This window comes from Protopterus annectens, chromosome 13.part0 (genome assembly GCF_019279795.1).
Source record: "Protopterus annectens isolate FY-2018-M chromosome 13.part0, PAN1.0, whole genome shotgun sequence".
Lineage (NCBI taxonomy): Eukaryota > Metazoa > Chordata > Ceratodontiformes > Protopteridae > Protopterus > Protopterus annectens.
In genome coordinates this window covers 990,073,945-990,091,700 of record NC_056747.1, presented here as the reverse complement: position 1 = coordinate 990,091,700, position 17,756 = coordinate 990,073,945, and the positions used below count along the sequence as shown (strand labels likewise).

General features: G+C 36.1%; 1 protein-coding gene across 1 annotated transcript in view; it reads right to left on the bottom strand.

The window, feature by feature from the left end:
- LOC122788021 (keratin, type I cytoskeletal 13) overlaps positions 1-17,756 on the bottom strand; it is a 64,807-nt gene that overhangs the window by 25,378 nt on the left and 21,673 nt on the right. Inside the window, exons 3-5 of the mRNA XM_044054944.1 lie at positions 16,355-16,511; positions 10,791-10,952; positions 10,551-10,676 (exon numbers count right to left, since the gene is read on the bottom strand). Coding sequence (XP_043910879.1) covers positions 10,551-10,676; positions 10,791-10,952; positions 16,355-16,511 — 445 coding nt within the window. The remainder of the gene's footprint in view (positions 1-10,550; positions 10,677-10,790; positions 10,953-16,354; positions 16,512-17,756) is intronic.

Genomic DNA, 17,756 nt, shown 5'->3' with positions numbered 1-17,756 from the left:
TTAAGAGATATTGAACCATAAAACAATGATTAATTTAGAGAAGGTCAAAATATGCGCTTACTCTATGAATCCAAAAAAAAATAAAAAATCAAAGTATAGCTAACAGGATGAAAAGAATGATAAAGGTAAACCAGATAAAAGAAATATACCGTATAGACAAAAAAGAAAAGTATCAGACTTAAAAGGAATTTTAGAAGCCTTTAGAGTGTATTTTAATAAACTCAATAGTCAAAAAAATAAAGTGAAATCAAGTGAAGCACTTAGAAAATTCCTTAAGGAAAATATAAGACTAAGACTATCAAATGAACAAAAAAAAAATAATAGATAAAGATATAATTATCACAGAAATTAAAGCACAAATCAAGAAACTAAAATTAAACAAAGCCGCAGGTAATGATAATATGACACCAGAGATATTTAATCTACTATCTAATAATGCATTAAATCTATTACTAAGTGTGTTCACATCAGTCAAAGATGTTAATAAATGCCCTCCTTCTTGAAAATATACTCAAATATCACCAATTTTGAAACAAGATAAAAAACCTGATGAGTGTAACTCATATAGACCTATAAGTTTATAAAATATAGATTATAAAATGATAGATCATGCAATCAGAATAAACAAATATTGCCATTATTGACAGAGAATGATCAAACAAGATTCATTAAAACAGAAATACATATGACAATATAATAAAAATTTTGTCCCTTATTGATTTCATAAACAAAACAAAAAATAAAATGAATGTCATTTGCTTAGATATTAACAGTGCATTTGATTCCATGAATTGGGATTACCTTTCGCTTGGACTGATGGAATATGGATTTTCAGAAAATTTTACCTCACTAATAAGGTGTCTTTATGATAAACCTTTGACATACATAAAAGTAAGATCCTGTTTGTTGGAGCCTATTACCATTACAAACGGTACAAAACTGGGTTGTCTACTTTCTCCTTTGTTATTCGCATTTAGCAACAGAACCATTAGCACATTTCATATGTGCAAACCCAAACTACAAGGAATTCAGCTAGATACTGACCTTGAGTTAAAGATTCAACTATTTGTAAATGACATTTTATTGACTTTAAAATAAGATAACACACTAAAAGAACTATGGAAAGCAACAAAACAGTTTAAAAAGATTTCTGGGCTATCATTAAATGAAAATAAAACCAATTGTTACTAATAAATATAAACAAAGAAGCATTAAATAAATATATCATAAATATCTATCTAGAAATGATACAATCAAATACTTAGGAGTTAAAATTACAAATGACATAGATACAACAGTGCAACTAAACTATAAAGAGATTTTGAATAATATCAGAGAACTCATACAAAAATGGAATAAGCTATTTTTTACCATGGAGGAAAGACTATATATAATTAAAGGGTCTATATTACTTCAGTAAAATGACATCACAGCAAATGCCATTTCGGCAACACATATAGACCGAAATCGCAAAACAGCAAAGTCTCAGGTTACTGATTTTTTTTTCCTGGGGAAAAAAATTGCTTGGACTGAGCCGTGACATTGTCCTTTACCCCACTGTAGTGTGATCTTAGAGTTGGTATATTTAGTTGGGCGGGTGTGGGGGTAAAGCCCCCCAGTTTGCTATATTTGAAGGGTTATATATGTGTTTTCAGTACAAGTGATTTCTTTCCAGGGAAATAAATTGCTCTTCTGAATGTTCACGGTTTAGTGAGGTCACTGATTACATGTCGATGAAGAGGCGTTCGATAGAATGCCTCTTTGATGATTTAATATAGACCCTAATTAAAATTATTATATTCTCAAAAGTTCTGTATTTTATGCAAGCGTTCTCACTACCTCCACCTAAATCATATTTAAAACAATTTGAAGGGTTAATAAAATTCTTATGGTACCCTAAAAACCTAAAGTTGCCCTAAGACATCATTTTGACAAATGAGAAGAAGGTGGAATAGGCGTACCAGATTTAGAAGTATATATACAATCCTCAGCTTTAAAAACAGTTTCTCTATGGTTAAACAAAGAATATAAGTCCAAATGGAAACTAGTACATGAAAAAATATGGTTAAAAACCACTCATGATACAATAAATAAATATATGGAAATGGTACCGAATAACTTACTTTGGTTATTGAAGGAATATATGACAACAGGGAAACACAAAAATATAAATTATGAATACATTATCAATACCCTAAAGTCTTTTATGCACTTTGCAAACAAAAATCTGGATATAAAAGCATGGTCTTTTTTGTATTCCCAATAGCATATACGCAAAATAATATTATAAGTCAGGACTCAGTAGCAGTCAAAACAGTAAGAATTGTCTAATTTACTGGCATTAGTTGATAAACACTAATAAAGTACTAATGATAGAGCAAATTATTAGTGAGTACAGCCTTGAAAATAACAAGTGATTAACACTGTAGGGATTAAGACAAACAGTTTTAAACCATCAGGCAATAATGAAGAAGTCTGTTAGGGAAAAGGTTCCTAAGTTCATAGAGCAGTCAATTATGCTGATGGAATTTCCCACAAATGGGAAAGGAATTTTATCAGTAGTGTACAAATTAGTTAAAGAAACAAGAGTTCATGAAACAGTTAATGGTAAAATGCCAGATGATAAAGATAAAAAAATAATTCTTACATCTCCAAAGCTAACATCTGTATCACTATATTGGCAACTTTTTACATGGCAATTTATACATAGAACATACTTAACACCACACAAATTAGAACTAATATATAATAAAGAAAATAGATGTTGGAGGTGTAAATCACAATCAATTACCAATAGGCAGCAAATGTTCTATGAATGCCATTTACTTAAACAATATTGGGAAAGTATTAACTATTTCTTACAGGTACTGTTCATTCATAATTTCCAACTTACATAATCATTATTTTTGTTGAATATACCTGTGTCGTCTTATGTTCCAAGGCAAAAATATGTAATTTTCTGGACTCTCCTTGCTATTGCAAGGAAAAATATTGCACAGAACTGGAAAGCTGTAACTCCTCACAATTTTAAACATTTCAAAAACATGGTTTTATCAGTCTCTCAGTTGGAATTGAAAACAATCATGGAAAGAACAGAACAACCTATTTCCTTAAGCACTGCCTGGCAGAAAGTAAATCAAATGCTGGAAACAGAAGACTGCAATAAATTATAATCTTATTCAAAGATACATTCAAGAAAACAAAGTTTTTTCAAATATAGACATCCTATGTAAATAGTTGGTTTTGTAATGTTTGTTTTTGGAATAGTTTCTCCACTTTAAGCTTTGACTATGTAAATATTTCTTTGATATGCATACTGTATATATGTTTATGTTTCCGAAAAGCATAAAAAAATTATTCAGTAAAGAAAGGGGGGGCACAGTGTTTCTTTATAGTCTCTTACAATGTACATTCTCCTTGTACATTTGTCTGAACTACAAGGCAATAAATCTATTTTCGGTGACAACTTAGCTGTTGAATTCATTGCTTCTGTTGTACCTTTGCTTGAAGCAAGTTATTTGCAGCATACTTACCTGCTGAAAACTTTTGAAATAAATGAGGTTTGGTAACAGATCAATTTGTCCAGAGACATCTTCAGAGGGAGGTTAGATAAATATATTAGTGGGAGTTAAGAAGGTAGGGGGGATGAAAGAGTTAAATGGGAATGAGGGATAATTGGGAAGAAATGAGGTAAGGGTAGGGAGGAGCTTAAGGAGTTTATGTAAGTGGGCAAAAAAAATCACATTTTGGCACGATTGCTGGAGGGAGAGAGAGAAAAGAAAAGAAAAAAAGTCCTTGTCATTCTTTGTCAAAGACTGTACAGCCTAGTTTTCTTGCTAGAGTTTAGGTTTATGTCTGAGATGACCTGTAGGTACATTGGTGTCAGGTAGGCCTTGGTTAATAGTAATGGGCAGGTGGAGGTGAGTAATGGTTACCTGTTTTTTCCCCATTGCAATTATTAACAATGTATGACAGATACCTAATCTGCATGTGTCTTAGGATGATCAATGGTGCAAGTGCAATCTAAAAGCATTTTACAGTATTAGGTGATTATTATAACAATTTATAGAACAATACATAGGCAATAGTTATACACAAGACTGATCAGGGCAGAAGGGAGTCCAGGCATGTTAGGTGGGGAGGAGTGAGGCAGGATAGCCTCAGTCATATGGGGGCTTGGGGATAGAGCATACCTCTTAATTGTACAGATTTTTGCCAGATTTCTAGTTCTAAGAGGTTGAGAAGCATCTGATGAATATGTCCAGCAGGTTGCAGGGCCGAAATGCAGATTGGTGGTTGGAGGAGTGTGGGCCTGTTGATGAAGTTTTTGTGGTTGCAGATTTCAGCTTTGTGGTCTGATTGCATGGTGGAGCCATGGCTTTCTGTTTGGGGAGGCAAGGAAAGTTAGTGATGAATCATATTTTAAGTAGTATGCAGCAGGTAATTCATGCTAATGCAAAATCAGTTATTCTACCAGCTTTCTAAGTTTGTATGAGCTATATTTGCAATTGTTTCTATTTGGGTCTTTATTCCACATTTATTGCTTGGTCTAGATTTTGCCTTATAACTGTCGACCATTTTCATAACATGGTGGTCTCGCAGGTTGAGAGCTGTACCTCACTGCTCATGCTGCTGCAGGCCATGTGATGTGCATTCCAAGTGCTGCTGTGGGCATGTGGTACAACATATTGCAGACTGTTCATCGTTGTGGTGTAGGTTAGGGCTTCATTAAAGGGGGGGGGGTCCTTGGCATTCTTTGTCAAAGACTGTGTAGCCTGGTTTTGCTTTCATCACAGCACCTTTCTCAAATCAGGACAGCTACATTTACTCTACTGCTGTGGGGATTCACAGAGCCAGTAGGAAGAGGAAAGTAAGGACGAAAAAAAAATAGAGAGAGGCAGTGGGGATATAGGAAGGGAAGTGAGTGTAACATGCTTATTGTATACATATAGTAAGGTCATATTATAGCTTGCATTTAATTATTGAAATTGAAGTTCATGGCAGATAACTGAGTGAGAGAGAGAGAGAGATTGAAAACAAGGTAACTTGTATAAAGAACCCAGTTTGCTGGTATGGCTTTCTGAGGAAAGGGGGGGTTTCATGGGCTATTGGGCACTTTGAACAATGGTCGTTTGCGCATGCATGATGCAGCAGGGACAGCCAGGGGAAGGTAGTTGAGGGGTATGAATAGTTAAATTCAACTGTACAGATTTTTGCAGAATGTCCAGTTTTGTTTTACTTAAATTCGGGTCCGTTATAATGATGTGGTTTATGGCAGACTATACTTGGCAACTTATGTTAGGCAATAATGACAGACATTTGAGTTGCAGTCTTCCTGCCTTTCAGGAATTTATGCTAAAGCAAGCCTGTTAATTCTATAATTCCATCAACTTCTGAATTACTGTATAGAGTGGTTGTTCTGGTGTGGTCGTAGGGTCGTGGCTTACCACTCAGCTGTACAGATGTTAGCTGAATAGCCAGATCAATTGTACAGATTTTAGCTGAATGGACAGATTTTTGCCTCTTTTTTTGTTCGTTTTCATATCGTTGTGGTTATGGCTATTGGAAACTTTTGTTGTGGAGAAATGTGGTGAATCACACTTAATAAATAATGACAGTATTTATAGTTGTAGACTGTTTCTTCCGGAAGCATGCATTAATCCACATTATCCTATCCTGTCAATTTCAAGTTAATACTAAAAGCATCTATGGGCATTTTTGGATTTGTTTCTGGTTCTGTTGAGATTTGTCTCTGATTAATTGAGCAATTTGCATATAGATTTGACAGAGAATAACAGGAAAAGGAAAGTGATTTTGTGAAGTTGTCCATGTTGTGGGCTTCATGTTATGTAGTTTAATTAACCCAGGCAGTGGCAAGGTGTTTTAAAAGTGTGTATGGGTAAAGGGGAAAATACTGTGAGCTTGACATTATGTTGTCCGATTTTGCCGGTTCTGCATTTTCTGAGCTATGGCTGGTACGCATTTAGTAGTAAGTGGATGTTGCTTCAGCCTGGCATACCTCTCATCTATCCAAATTTTGCAGAATGTCCAGATATTGCCTTATATTTTGGTCTATTCTTTGGCAAGTCACTGGGGTGAAATGAGGACTGAAATCACTAAATGTTCTACTTTTGAGTTTCAGGATTCAAATGCATCATAAAATGCAGCGTTCTACATTTATAAGAGCAATATTTAGATCTGTCCCTATTTTTGGGCCTTTGTTCCCCCATTTTGTCAGGCTTTGTCCAGAAGTCTTGTATTAAGAGGTGAGAGGTATGCCCAGTTGTGGCAGAATGGATGGATTTATCACATTATTTTGGTTGTTCTCTAAACTGGGGACAGTTCTCGAATTTTGAGTCGCCAGATCTGACAGGTAGCTTAACGTAAATATTAAAGGGAAGATGATACTAATGTATGGAAGGGTCTGGGTGTGTTTGTCTCTTGTGAGAGTGAGTGGTTGAGTGAAGTTGGTGGTTTTCTGTCTGCAAGTGGCCCCTCTATGTGCACACTTATCATCTAATACTTGTAAGTTTGCTAATGGTATAGGGGTTATGTTACATACAGCCTCCTCTTTAACACAGATGCCTTTGCAGGCTCTGTAGCTGCTGTATGGGCAGAAGTATGGAATGGTTTAATTTTCTTTACCCTGTTTATTCTCTTTCTTCTCTCTCCAAGGTGAGGATCGTGGCCATGCTCATAGGGTGGTGAAACATGATTATATTCATAGAACAGGCCTTTTAATGGGATAACTCAGTTTTATTTAATATTGATATCAGCTGAATATTATCATGGAATGTGAGATGGACTTCTTGGATGGGAACTTCGAGGAACATGAGCTGTTATGATCCCAAATGAGGGATATTCCTCGAGATGAGATACAGTTGAGAGGTATGGCTATGTTATAGATGCATTTTAAGGTCACACTTTCTAACAGAGAAATATGTAGTTTGTTTAAACTTTAATTTGGGTATGAATGACTGTGCAGAGATATTCTTGTAGTACTTGCTTGCAGAGATGTTCCCAAGGCTGTTAAGGAGTAAGTTAACTTGGCCCATATAGGGCTATACAGGTTTTGTAGGGAAATCACAAGGTGACCCAGGTAGTTTGATATTTAAATTACCCCATCATCCACAGTGTTTAATAGCGACATACTTGAATGGTAGCTCAATTTATGTTCTATGTTTTATTGGGGTCATTTAAAAACATAGGTTCAGTTACTGCTGTTTGTGTCATAATGCTGTTCTTTACAGCAGTGTGATTCTTTGCTGGCTTCTAAAAGAGTTGTTGTGGGATATGATGGTGCCAGGTTTGATGACAGGGGATGCAGGGTAGGGAAGTGGATGTGCGACTGATGAACAAGGTTGGCCCTTGGCAGCTCCTAATGAAGTTTTGGTTTATCTACGTGCAGAGGATTTACATTTTTCTTTTTTTTTTTACAGATGGGGAAGCACAGACTGGGTATCAGTTGGTGGCCTGAAGGAAGTGGACCAAGAAGGTGATTGTTTTTTGTTGAGGAGGATAATCTGGCCACTGCAGTGGTACACAATGAGGCTGCAGGTAATCCTAGTTTATTACAGGCTTATTAAGCACACCAAAGTTGGTGCGGATGTAGGTGGGTTGCTTGGTGGTCTGTATTAATTTAAGAAATTAGCATTGTTCTCCATTGTATTTGTCAGTGGTAGGGGGACAGAAGGATTTGACAGAGCATTACACAGTATGCATGTGTGTTGGGGATGTGGGAGGACACGGGTTCCATTGTGTGAGTAGACATTGGAAGCTTCTGGGATTGCTAGTATGTGCAGGCCATGGTTTGTCTGACTTACTTGATTAAAAAAAAAATCAAGGGGTGAAATTTTGGGGGCAAGGGTGGATTAGGGGTGCCATGAAGCTTGAGAGGGCTCCTGAATTTTGCATATTTTGGAGAAGTTTTTTTTTCCTTGTTGGTCTGCAGGATGAAGGTAGTTTGGAGGAGGGGATGTGCATGATGGAAGGACAGATGTCACTGTTTGGGCTTAGTTTTGGTTTGTCTGGTGCTGAAGGTTTAGTAGGTGAAGTTGTGGGGAGAATTGTTGTTTTTCCTTGGGACGATAAGGTAGTGGTATAAGTCCTGGTGCTATCAAGTGAGGTGTGTCAGGTGGGCTTTGAATGATCAGCTGGGGCACAGGATTTTGGGGCAGCTTTTGATAGGAAGGTGTATGGAAGGGCATTGTGAGCTTTTGTTAAGTTGTGCTTAGGCTTGGGAGCAAGGTAAGACAGTCAGCTGTTCAAGGAGGACTTAACTGTAATTAGTTTGCTTGCACAGGTGGCAGGGTGTGTGACTTCACTACATTCTGGGCGGTGGTTCATATGTTGGAAGGGTTGAGGTAGGTTTGATAGAGTGAAGACTGACAACTATGGCTATTGACAAGTTGTTTTATTGACAAGATAAGTTCTGTTCTGAAGGTTGGGTTGGTAAATGGAGGTTCATTGGGTTACAATCTGTGGGGTATTGGATTTATGAAGTATTGAAATCATTAAGAGGGTGGTGCTTTGGTCAGCAAATGCAAGGATAGTTTTCTAATGTCTTGCTTTATATCAGATAGTGCCACTCCCTTCTAATCTATCCATAATTTCTTCTTCTTCTAATAAATGCCTATTCACTCCATATATCATCAAGCCTGGCAAACCTCCCATTTACAGATTATTTCAATGTTCAGTTTAAATCACTTATTACAATGCTGTCATACTTTCATTATATTTTAAGGTAGCACAAATGAACACATTCATAGGTTTCACTAGCTATATTAGATATATAACCCAATAAATTATGTGAACATTAATGCTAAAATCTAATTCAAAAAAACTTCACCTGATACTGAAATTAGCCTCTCCCTTTCTATGATGTCCTGTACATTAATAAAGTGTTATAAAAAATGGAACATAAACAGGGTGGTGGCATGGATACTAACAGAGCACCAGTGTTTACAACTATCCATCTACTGAAATGGTTGAACATTCACCTTGTGAAGCTCCTCTGTTGTTCTTCCATAACTCTGTCTGATACTGCTACTTAATATAGCCACAATTAATAATGGCAGGAAAATATGACAGTACACTTAGTTATGAGAAGGTGAATGTTTTCCACTATTTATATAACCATTTTAAACAACTTGTTGTGTCTTTCGGTTAGCGGTCGCCACAGTGGAACTCTGGTCCACTAATGATTGGCAGTAGTTTTTTACATGCCAAGTTGCCAGCCCTCACGCACAACCTTCAATGAAGGTACGCCCATTCACACATGTCTCCACGCAGAAGACGCTCTAGCTGAGAATTGAATAGGACAACGTCTTACTGTGAGGAGACAATGCTACCACAGCACCACCACCGCAGTTACAACCATTCTAAACAACTAATATAACTAAATTAATCTCACCCCAAAATTATACATTACTTTAATATTATACTTCATCTAGATAATATTAACAGACTAAACAACAATCTGTTTGCTAATTTTTGCATCATCTGTCAATGGAGCACGAGTATCTTGTGCTGTTTCACAATTAAGAATTCACAATCACAAAAGGAGAAATTGAAACTGCCGATGGAGTCAAGATCTAAGTCACCATAGTTCTGGGTTAAGAATAACTGTCCCTGGAACTGCAATATCTCAGTCTCAAAGTTCAATGTTTTGCAACTTTGAGACTCAGGAGAAGGTGTGAACCCCATGGGGTACTTTACTTCAGACAAAGGTATCTCACCAAAATGGCTGTTATAAACACAGTCTTACTTTTTTATCTGAACACTGAAAGTCATATTTACAAACAAGTCTTGACTTTTTTACTTAGCAAATAATACACTTGACTATTCAAAACATGGAGGTTAGTGACTAGCAGGGAAATCATAACAATATTCTTGTAGTTTCAAATAGGTGTTAGGTTATATATAAAATTGAAATGTGAAAACAACTGCAGAACTTCAAACCGTGGCCATATTTTCAATTATCTTTAACAACTCTGAAACTAAAAAGACAATTAAAGGAGGAATAGCAATAGGTTACCTTGTGTTCTGTACTTAAACTGAAAGCATTCCATCCTGTATGAGATGTCCTCATTAGCAAGGAAGGGATTTCATTTAAAACCATACCAAGCTGGTCTCTCCTGGCTCGGAGAAAAACATTAACTAATGGTCCTGCTGCTTGATATGGTTCTCTTTACAGTTTTGTGCAAAGTTCTTACATTGTAATCATTTGGGGGGATACTAAAACTGCTGTAAAAGCTTATTTTCACTGTGACCATGATCCCTGAGGTTCAGTTACTTAGTGTCAATGCTATAGACTGTAAATGAGTATTTTCATTTAACTTCAACATTTGTTTCTAGAATCACTGCTTGCCAGATCCATGATTCCAAGCAAGTCACTTACAAATAAATTGTGTCTAAGCAAGCTCCTGAAAACAGGCACTTATGTCTAGAAGACTTCTAAAAATATTTGCAGAATATTAATCATTCCTATATTAGGGCTAGGGCTATTTTCCCAACACGTTTTAGCTACTTACTGTTCATCACATACTTACCATACTGAGCTGCGACTGTAACTCTATTTCTAGGCCTTGAATTGTACGTCTCAGTTCATTGATCTCCGTTCTGCTGGTCTGAATTGCTTCTGTGCTACTGGCCACATTCCTATTCAGGTCTTCAGACTATAGAGAGTAGAAGACAGGGAATTAGTCATTGCATCCATTCTGATTACAGAGTATACCCACTTCCCATTTTTTACAGTGAAAATTCTATTTCCATGGAAAACAGTTGCTTACCGCCTTCAAGAACCAGTCTTCAGCGTCTTTTCTGTTCTTCTCTGCAAGTTGTTCATACTGTTGTCGTATTAGTTCCATCTTCTTGGTCAGGTCTTCCGTTGGTGCGGCATCCACCTCTACACTGACTTGTCCACCCAGCTGACTGCGAAGAGCTTTCATTTCCTAATGAATGCAACAAATTAAAAAAAAAAAGTGTCATTAAACCTTTAGCATTTTAGTGCTGGTACTGCTAAATTCTAAGGCCTAGTTTTGTAGGGTAACCTTATGTTATGATTCCTACTGCTGCTTCTTTGATAACTATACATGTATGTGGTAAACTGATAATTGCTGTCATGCTTTGCTGTACCTGAATTCTGTTCTAATTAATATACTCTTCATGATCATAACCTGCATCTGCCTACATTGACCTGCTTTATCCATAGCAGTTCAGTTATGCAATAGGAAATGCCTAGGATCCAGTCCTGATGCACACTGTCCCTCTAGTATCTGATTATATCGCCTCCACAGCCCTTCTGTTTATTGCTGAACCTATAAACTAATTCTGCAAGTTTTGCATATGTTAATGATGTCTAGGAATCATTTATTCCTCTTATACAACACCTCTGTTTTTATTCTTTAGAATACTGCAGCTATAATATGTGGTTTATATCCATCTCACTCTCCAAAATCACCACCATTTCTCCATGCACCAGTCACACTGGTTATCTGTAATAGCTTGCACTAAATTTTTGTAGTCATGGACAATCCACAACAGCTTTACCTACACACACACACACACACACACACACACACACACACACACACACACACACACACACACACACACAGACACACACACACACACACACACACACACACACACACACACACACACACACACACACACACATCAAAGCTCAAAATATAGATATTATACAATGACGTTATTTAGGAAAGACATTTATTATCTTTCCTGTATAATGACATCGGGCCCGAATCCAAAAGACTTGGTCTCAGTGTAAGTGACTGAGAGCAGGCCTTTTGGAATTTGGCTGTGGTATAAGCTTATTTATAGACAGGCCTTACAAAGAAAAAAGTCACTCACACTAAGAGGCAGTCTTTTGGAATCAAGGCAAACGTATAGTGAAATCAACTCTTTTGGAATCTGGCCCATTGGGTGAAATGACTTTATTCCTCCTCTGCCTTTTCTGTCATCTGGGGACTATTTTGGGGAATATTTGGTTAGGAATATGTCTGACTCATAATTCAGCTGCAGATACACATGGCAGTGACAAATTCACTATGGACACAGAGAAGTATGTAGCACTATATGTACAGCTGCAATAACCAAAATGGTGTGTTGGGGGTGCTACAATATACTTGACATCCCAGGACCCTAGCAATAGCAGGAAGTAAGGCAGACACACCCAACATGTCAGTATCAGAGACAAGGCATTTGTTACTAGGGTATGTACAAATCTCCTTTATAAGTCATTAATATTATGAAGTTTTATATGCATCTCTTTATGCAACATTGATTAGAAATGATTCAGCAAAGTTCCCTTTTAAAATTTACAGAAGAGTTGAAAAACATATTTGTATCAAGAAATCAGAATTAGATATAAAATTTGAATTCATCTACCCATCTATGCATTCGTTCATTTTCAGTACTTATACTACCTAATTCAGGATTGCAGACTGCTAGAATGTATTTATGTAGACAAGTAATAAGAAGAAAATCAGGAAACACTCCTAAAAACGATGTAGGTCCATTGCAAGACACATGCACACAGTTTAGAGCATCACCAGTTCAGCTACCTGCATGTCTTTGGGATACTGGTGGAAAGTTGAGGTCCAACAAAATGGGAACACAGAGAGAGCATGCAAGCCCTAGACAAGAAGCACCTCAACCTGAAAACTGAGCAGAGAACCTAGGACGATCATACAACAATACTAACTGTTATATTAGTACAGCCAAACTTTAATACAACAGACATGTCTGGGTATAGGCAAACATTTTGATGCTATTTTTCCTCCTTTGCATACACAAATTGAAAATGATTTGTGTTGTAAACCATTTTGTCTCAGAATAACTCTCTCTTATAGAAAAAAAAATATAAAAAAATCAGAAGCAGATAGATTAAGGACACTGAAAGACCCTGCTAAAACATAAAACCATGTGCAGTGATATTTAGATGGTTACATTTATAAATCATAATGGGAGTTACAATAGACAATTTACACAGGCACACACAAACACACACATGCCCACGCGCGCGTGTGTGTGTGTGTGTGTGTGTGCATATATATATATATATATATATATATATATATATATATATATATATATATGTATATACACACACACACACACACACACACACACACACAAACACACATATATATATATATATGGAGCTACTTGACATGACTGAAAACTCATTTGACTGAGTCTCATTATACTAAAAGCTTACAATGCTGAATTTCAGAAATACTAAATTTTAAGCCATAGACATGCACACTTAGAACACAAATGACTAACTGTTTCCAAAACTTAAAAACCTACTTACTTACCCTCTTAACAGAAACCGGGAGATATAAAACCAAACTAGGTGGGGGGCTGTGTCCCCTCACCCCCCCAACTATATATATATTAACTCCAGAATTACACTATAGTGGAAAAAAGGGCATATACCTTTTACTTACCTTACAGTACTGTACACACTGCCACTACTGCCAAGAGTTCACAAAACATCCACCATGGTTTACTATCAAAATAAAGAAACCAGTCACAAAGAATATCCCTGAACCAAGACGGTGAATATCATCTAAACTGACTGCTTAGAATGTCGATTTTTTTCAGAAAAAAAAATCAACATTTAACATGTAATGGAGCACTCACCATCTAGAAACAACACGGAAAAAATACCATACAAACGTCTACTATTTTGCAGAGGCTCAAGCCCCACTGCACCCCCCACACCCCCTGCTAATTATATATTCTAACTTCAATATCACACTACAGTGAGGAAAAGGGTAATTTTTCTGATTCCCCACAGTAGTGTGATCCAATGCAAAACACGGATGCTCTAAACTACGAACACAACCTAGATGTGGATGTTTACGAGTCGACATGATTTGCGTTTTCTCTTTTTGCACTTTCCATTCGACCTTCAGACACATGGTAAGTGCATTTCTTTATGTGGATAGTAAACTGACCTCCATATTACTTTAGATACTTCTCATAAAAATGTAAAGAAACATACCCACATTTAGAAATACTACAACACTACTTTCTACTCTACTATCGGTATTCTGACAATCGGCACTTTAAGTTACAGCAATGTTTTTTATCACTAGCAAGTCACAGGTGAAGAGAAACCCACATCATGTCTATGGCTTAAAATTCAGTATTTTGAAACTCAGCATTGAAAGCTTTCAGTATAACGAGACTCAGTCAAATGAGTTTTCAGTATTTTAAAAATTAGGTATTGTAGTCACAGTCAAATGAAATTCAGTGTTTTGAGTTTTCAGTCATGTGAAGTAGACCCCCCCCCCAAAAAAAAAGAGCAGGAGCTGTATATGGCTAAACAAGTAATATGATATAACTTCACGTATTTTGTATGTATATGTCTGTGTTTGTAGCCACCAGGTTTTGGGGATGGCTCATGTCTGCAATGTACTGCTTTAATAACAACAAGATTGAACTAACTTGAAAACGCATTGTAGAGCAGCTTTTTTAAACAACTTTGGTATATATGTTCCATATGTAGTATATGTAATATCACTGCATGTGAATTGTGTCGGACCCAAATCATGTTTTACAACACATTTGTCAATGTGCTGCACAACAGCTGCCTGTTTAGTGCATGTTTACATATCACTTTTGCAGTAATGTTATAAATAGATTTATTGGTAGATAGATAGATAGATAGATAGATAGATAGATAGATAGATAGATAGATAGGTAGATAGACAGATAGATAGATGGATAGTTAGATAGTGAAAAACACTTTTTAAAGCATTTTTGCTTGCACCCCAAACGTACATGTCCAACTCGACAGTTGTACCAGTTCAAAGAAGGGATAAATTCCCTGAAAAATGGCATCACTACCAAGAGAACTTTTCAACGGTTATTTCCTATGGATGAACTCCAGCTCTTGGTGAGCTGCACCACGAGATGAAGCATGAGTGTTCAGTCTTTGTCCACTCGTAGGTTGCCCTTGAAAAGATTATAAATGTCCAAGCACTCACAGGTTCAATTCAAAGTTACTATATACTTAGTGTTTATGTAGTGCACAGCAGTTTTAAATCGTGTTGCTAAGAAGTAAACATGATTAAAGAGAGAGGGAGACCTCTTCTTCATGTACAGCATTGTTAGTTTGTGGAAACACTCATAGCTTAAGCTGTTTTTTAGACAATTAAGATAAGAGCTTGAGTTGATTCCAGATGATTCTAGAATTGGTTTCAGTGTAGCCATTTCTGTGGCTTATATTCTTATGGAATGCTTAGAGCAAGTATGCCCCATGTTTAATCTCATCCTTGATTTGGATGAATAACTATTTCATAAATATTAATGACCGTCCCCTGAAATACAGACACCTAAGTATTTACATCCATTTTTTCCCAATTACATAAGCATATTCCTCATTTTTTTGTCAAGAATTAGGTGCAAGTCCAATAATAATAAGGTTCAAAGGGCCAAAATCAGGAACAATTTCAAGTATTACACTGATTCACCCTGAAAGTTAAAAACAGCAACAGGTTTCACATTAGCATGCATTTTCTGAAGATGTATGGAACTCTTAATGTCTGGCATTATTGATTAACTGTAATCCTCACTGGTTTACTGGAAAAATCAAACATTTTATGAGAGACTGAAAACATATGAGGCAAAATTTGGGTTGTTTGACAAAACCAGGGAGAAATCAGAGATATGTAAATGGATACTGCTTCTTCCAAAAGTTTCTATATGGTTTGTACATTCTGTTCTCCTCTTTACTTAAAATTATTTATCAGAAGAATTTAGACAGAATTATAATTTATCACAGTTGTAGAGCCATGATCTTACTGACTGTAGTAAACAGAAATGCAAGCTGTATACTTCATTGTTATACGTCTTTACTGAGATGTTATTAGAGTAGTCTGAGATTAGTTATATTAAAAAAATAGTGTACAACCAGAAGGACTAGTGTGAAAAATGTAATACACTGTAGTGAAAAGCAGCTAAATTAAATGTTTTTACTCACAAAATGTGTATGAGATTTAACACATTCTGTGCTGTTCATGCCTCTTTAGAATGTGTTAGAATAACATTTTTTAAATGTACTAAAGTTCAACTTTTTTTTTCTAGAACGTGTTTGTGAATGCGTGTGCCTGTGTGTGTGTGTGTGTGTGTGTGTGTGTGTGTGTGTGTGTGTGTGTGTGTGTGTGTGTGTGTGTGTACATCTGTGTAACATTTTATTTTCTCCCCAATGCAGAAATATTTATATATTGCCTGTATTACATTTCTTTAAAACCTGACAAAAGAGAATGCCTGCCAGAAAAAAATATGACAATTACTACTTTGGCTTTCATTAGTTTACCTCATCATGGCTCTTGTTCAGATAAGCCAGCTCCTCTTTCTGACCATCAATCTGCATCTCCAGATCTGTTCTGGCCAACATCATTTCATCAAGGATTTTGCGGAGTCCATTAATGTCTCCTTCAACATTTAGTCTCATTAACTGTTCTGCTTCCCACCTTTTAGAAGTAAAAGCATGAATATCCACATCAGATTTAGAAAGGACCAGTGCAATAACTAATGACAAAGTGCAGACAGCACCAAAGATATTTCATTAGAAGAAACATCTTTTTTTATGGACAGGCATAGATATTAATTTTCCATTTACTGTCTAAGCTGTTATTTTATATGCATTGATCTTCTATTAACGCTTACACTTTTTCAGATATAAATAATGGTTTATCCTTAAAGAGTGTCTTTTTTCATTGTGCAACAAATGGTGATGTGTATTCGATACATTAATCTTTACTGTGACATACAAAATGCAGAAAAAAGCTATTCATGTTTAATTCATTGACTGAGAACATAGGAGACTGTAATCAGTTCTTTGAATGGCAGTCTGCTAAAATACAATGGTGACAAATCCTTTCACACTAATGATGCCAATAATCCCAGCACTGACATGGTTCCTTATACAATGTGCGTGTGAAATCTAGGGCAAGTAAAGAAGTAAGCTATATGGGTGTGTTTCTGTTTTCTAGCAGAAAAACATTTACATAGCCAGTGATATTCAACAGAAGAGAAATGTTTATTGATTGCTGAGAGAATCATAAGAATATGAAAAAATAAAATGAATGGAGTAGTACAGAACAGTTATGAAATGTGGAAGATTCATGGTTGCATCGAGAATTCATTCATTTTCAGAAGGAGTAATGCACTTTGAAAGAACTTTTCAAACAAAATTGTAGAAGGCAATTTACCAGAGTGGCTAAGAAGAATCTGGAATACATAAATGTTTGGGGAAGTACAAACATAGGGACAGGAGAGAGAGGGAATAGTAAACATATATGTGCTTGCTGTTCCTCTATGAAAATTTACAAATTTGTAAGCTTTTGTGCTTATGGTTCTATGATCCACATGAGAATGTTTGACTTTCTTGTATTATCTACAATAAATTTAGTACTCCATGTTTTTCACCCATATTGTACTTTCTAGGCAGGAAATTAATATCAGGTGAGTAAGAAGGAGCAGAATGAAAGATGCGAATTATAAATTCTCCCACAGTAGTTTAAAAAATGATAAATTCTCCCACAGTAGTTTACAAAATGATAAATTCTCCCACAGTAGTTTACAAAGTCCCACATGTAAATGCTACTGATACTGCTTTACTACACACTTATTCTCTCTATTCTAACACCTAAGGAATGCCGTCTACACATGCAGCAAATTCTGGTGTTTGTACCACAATGTCTAGCCTTCTAATT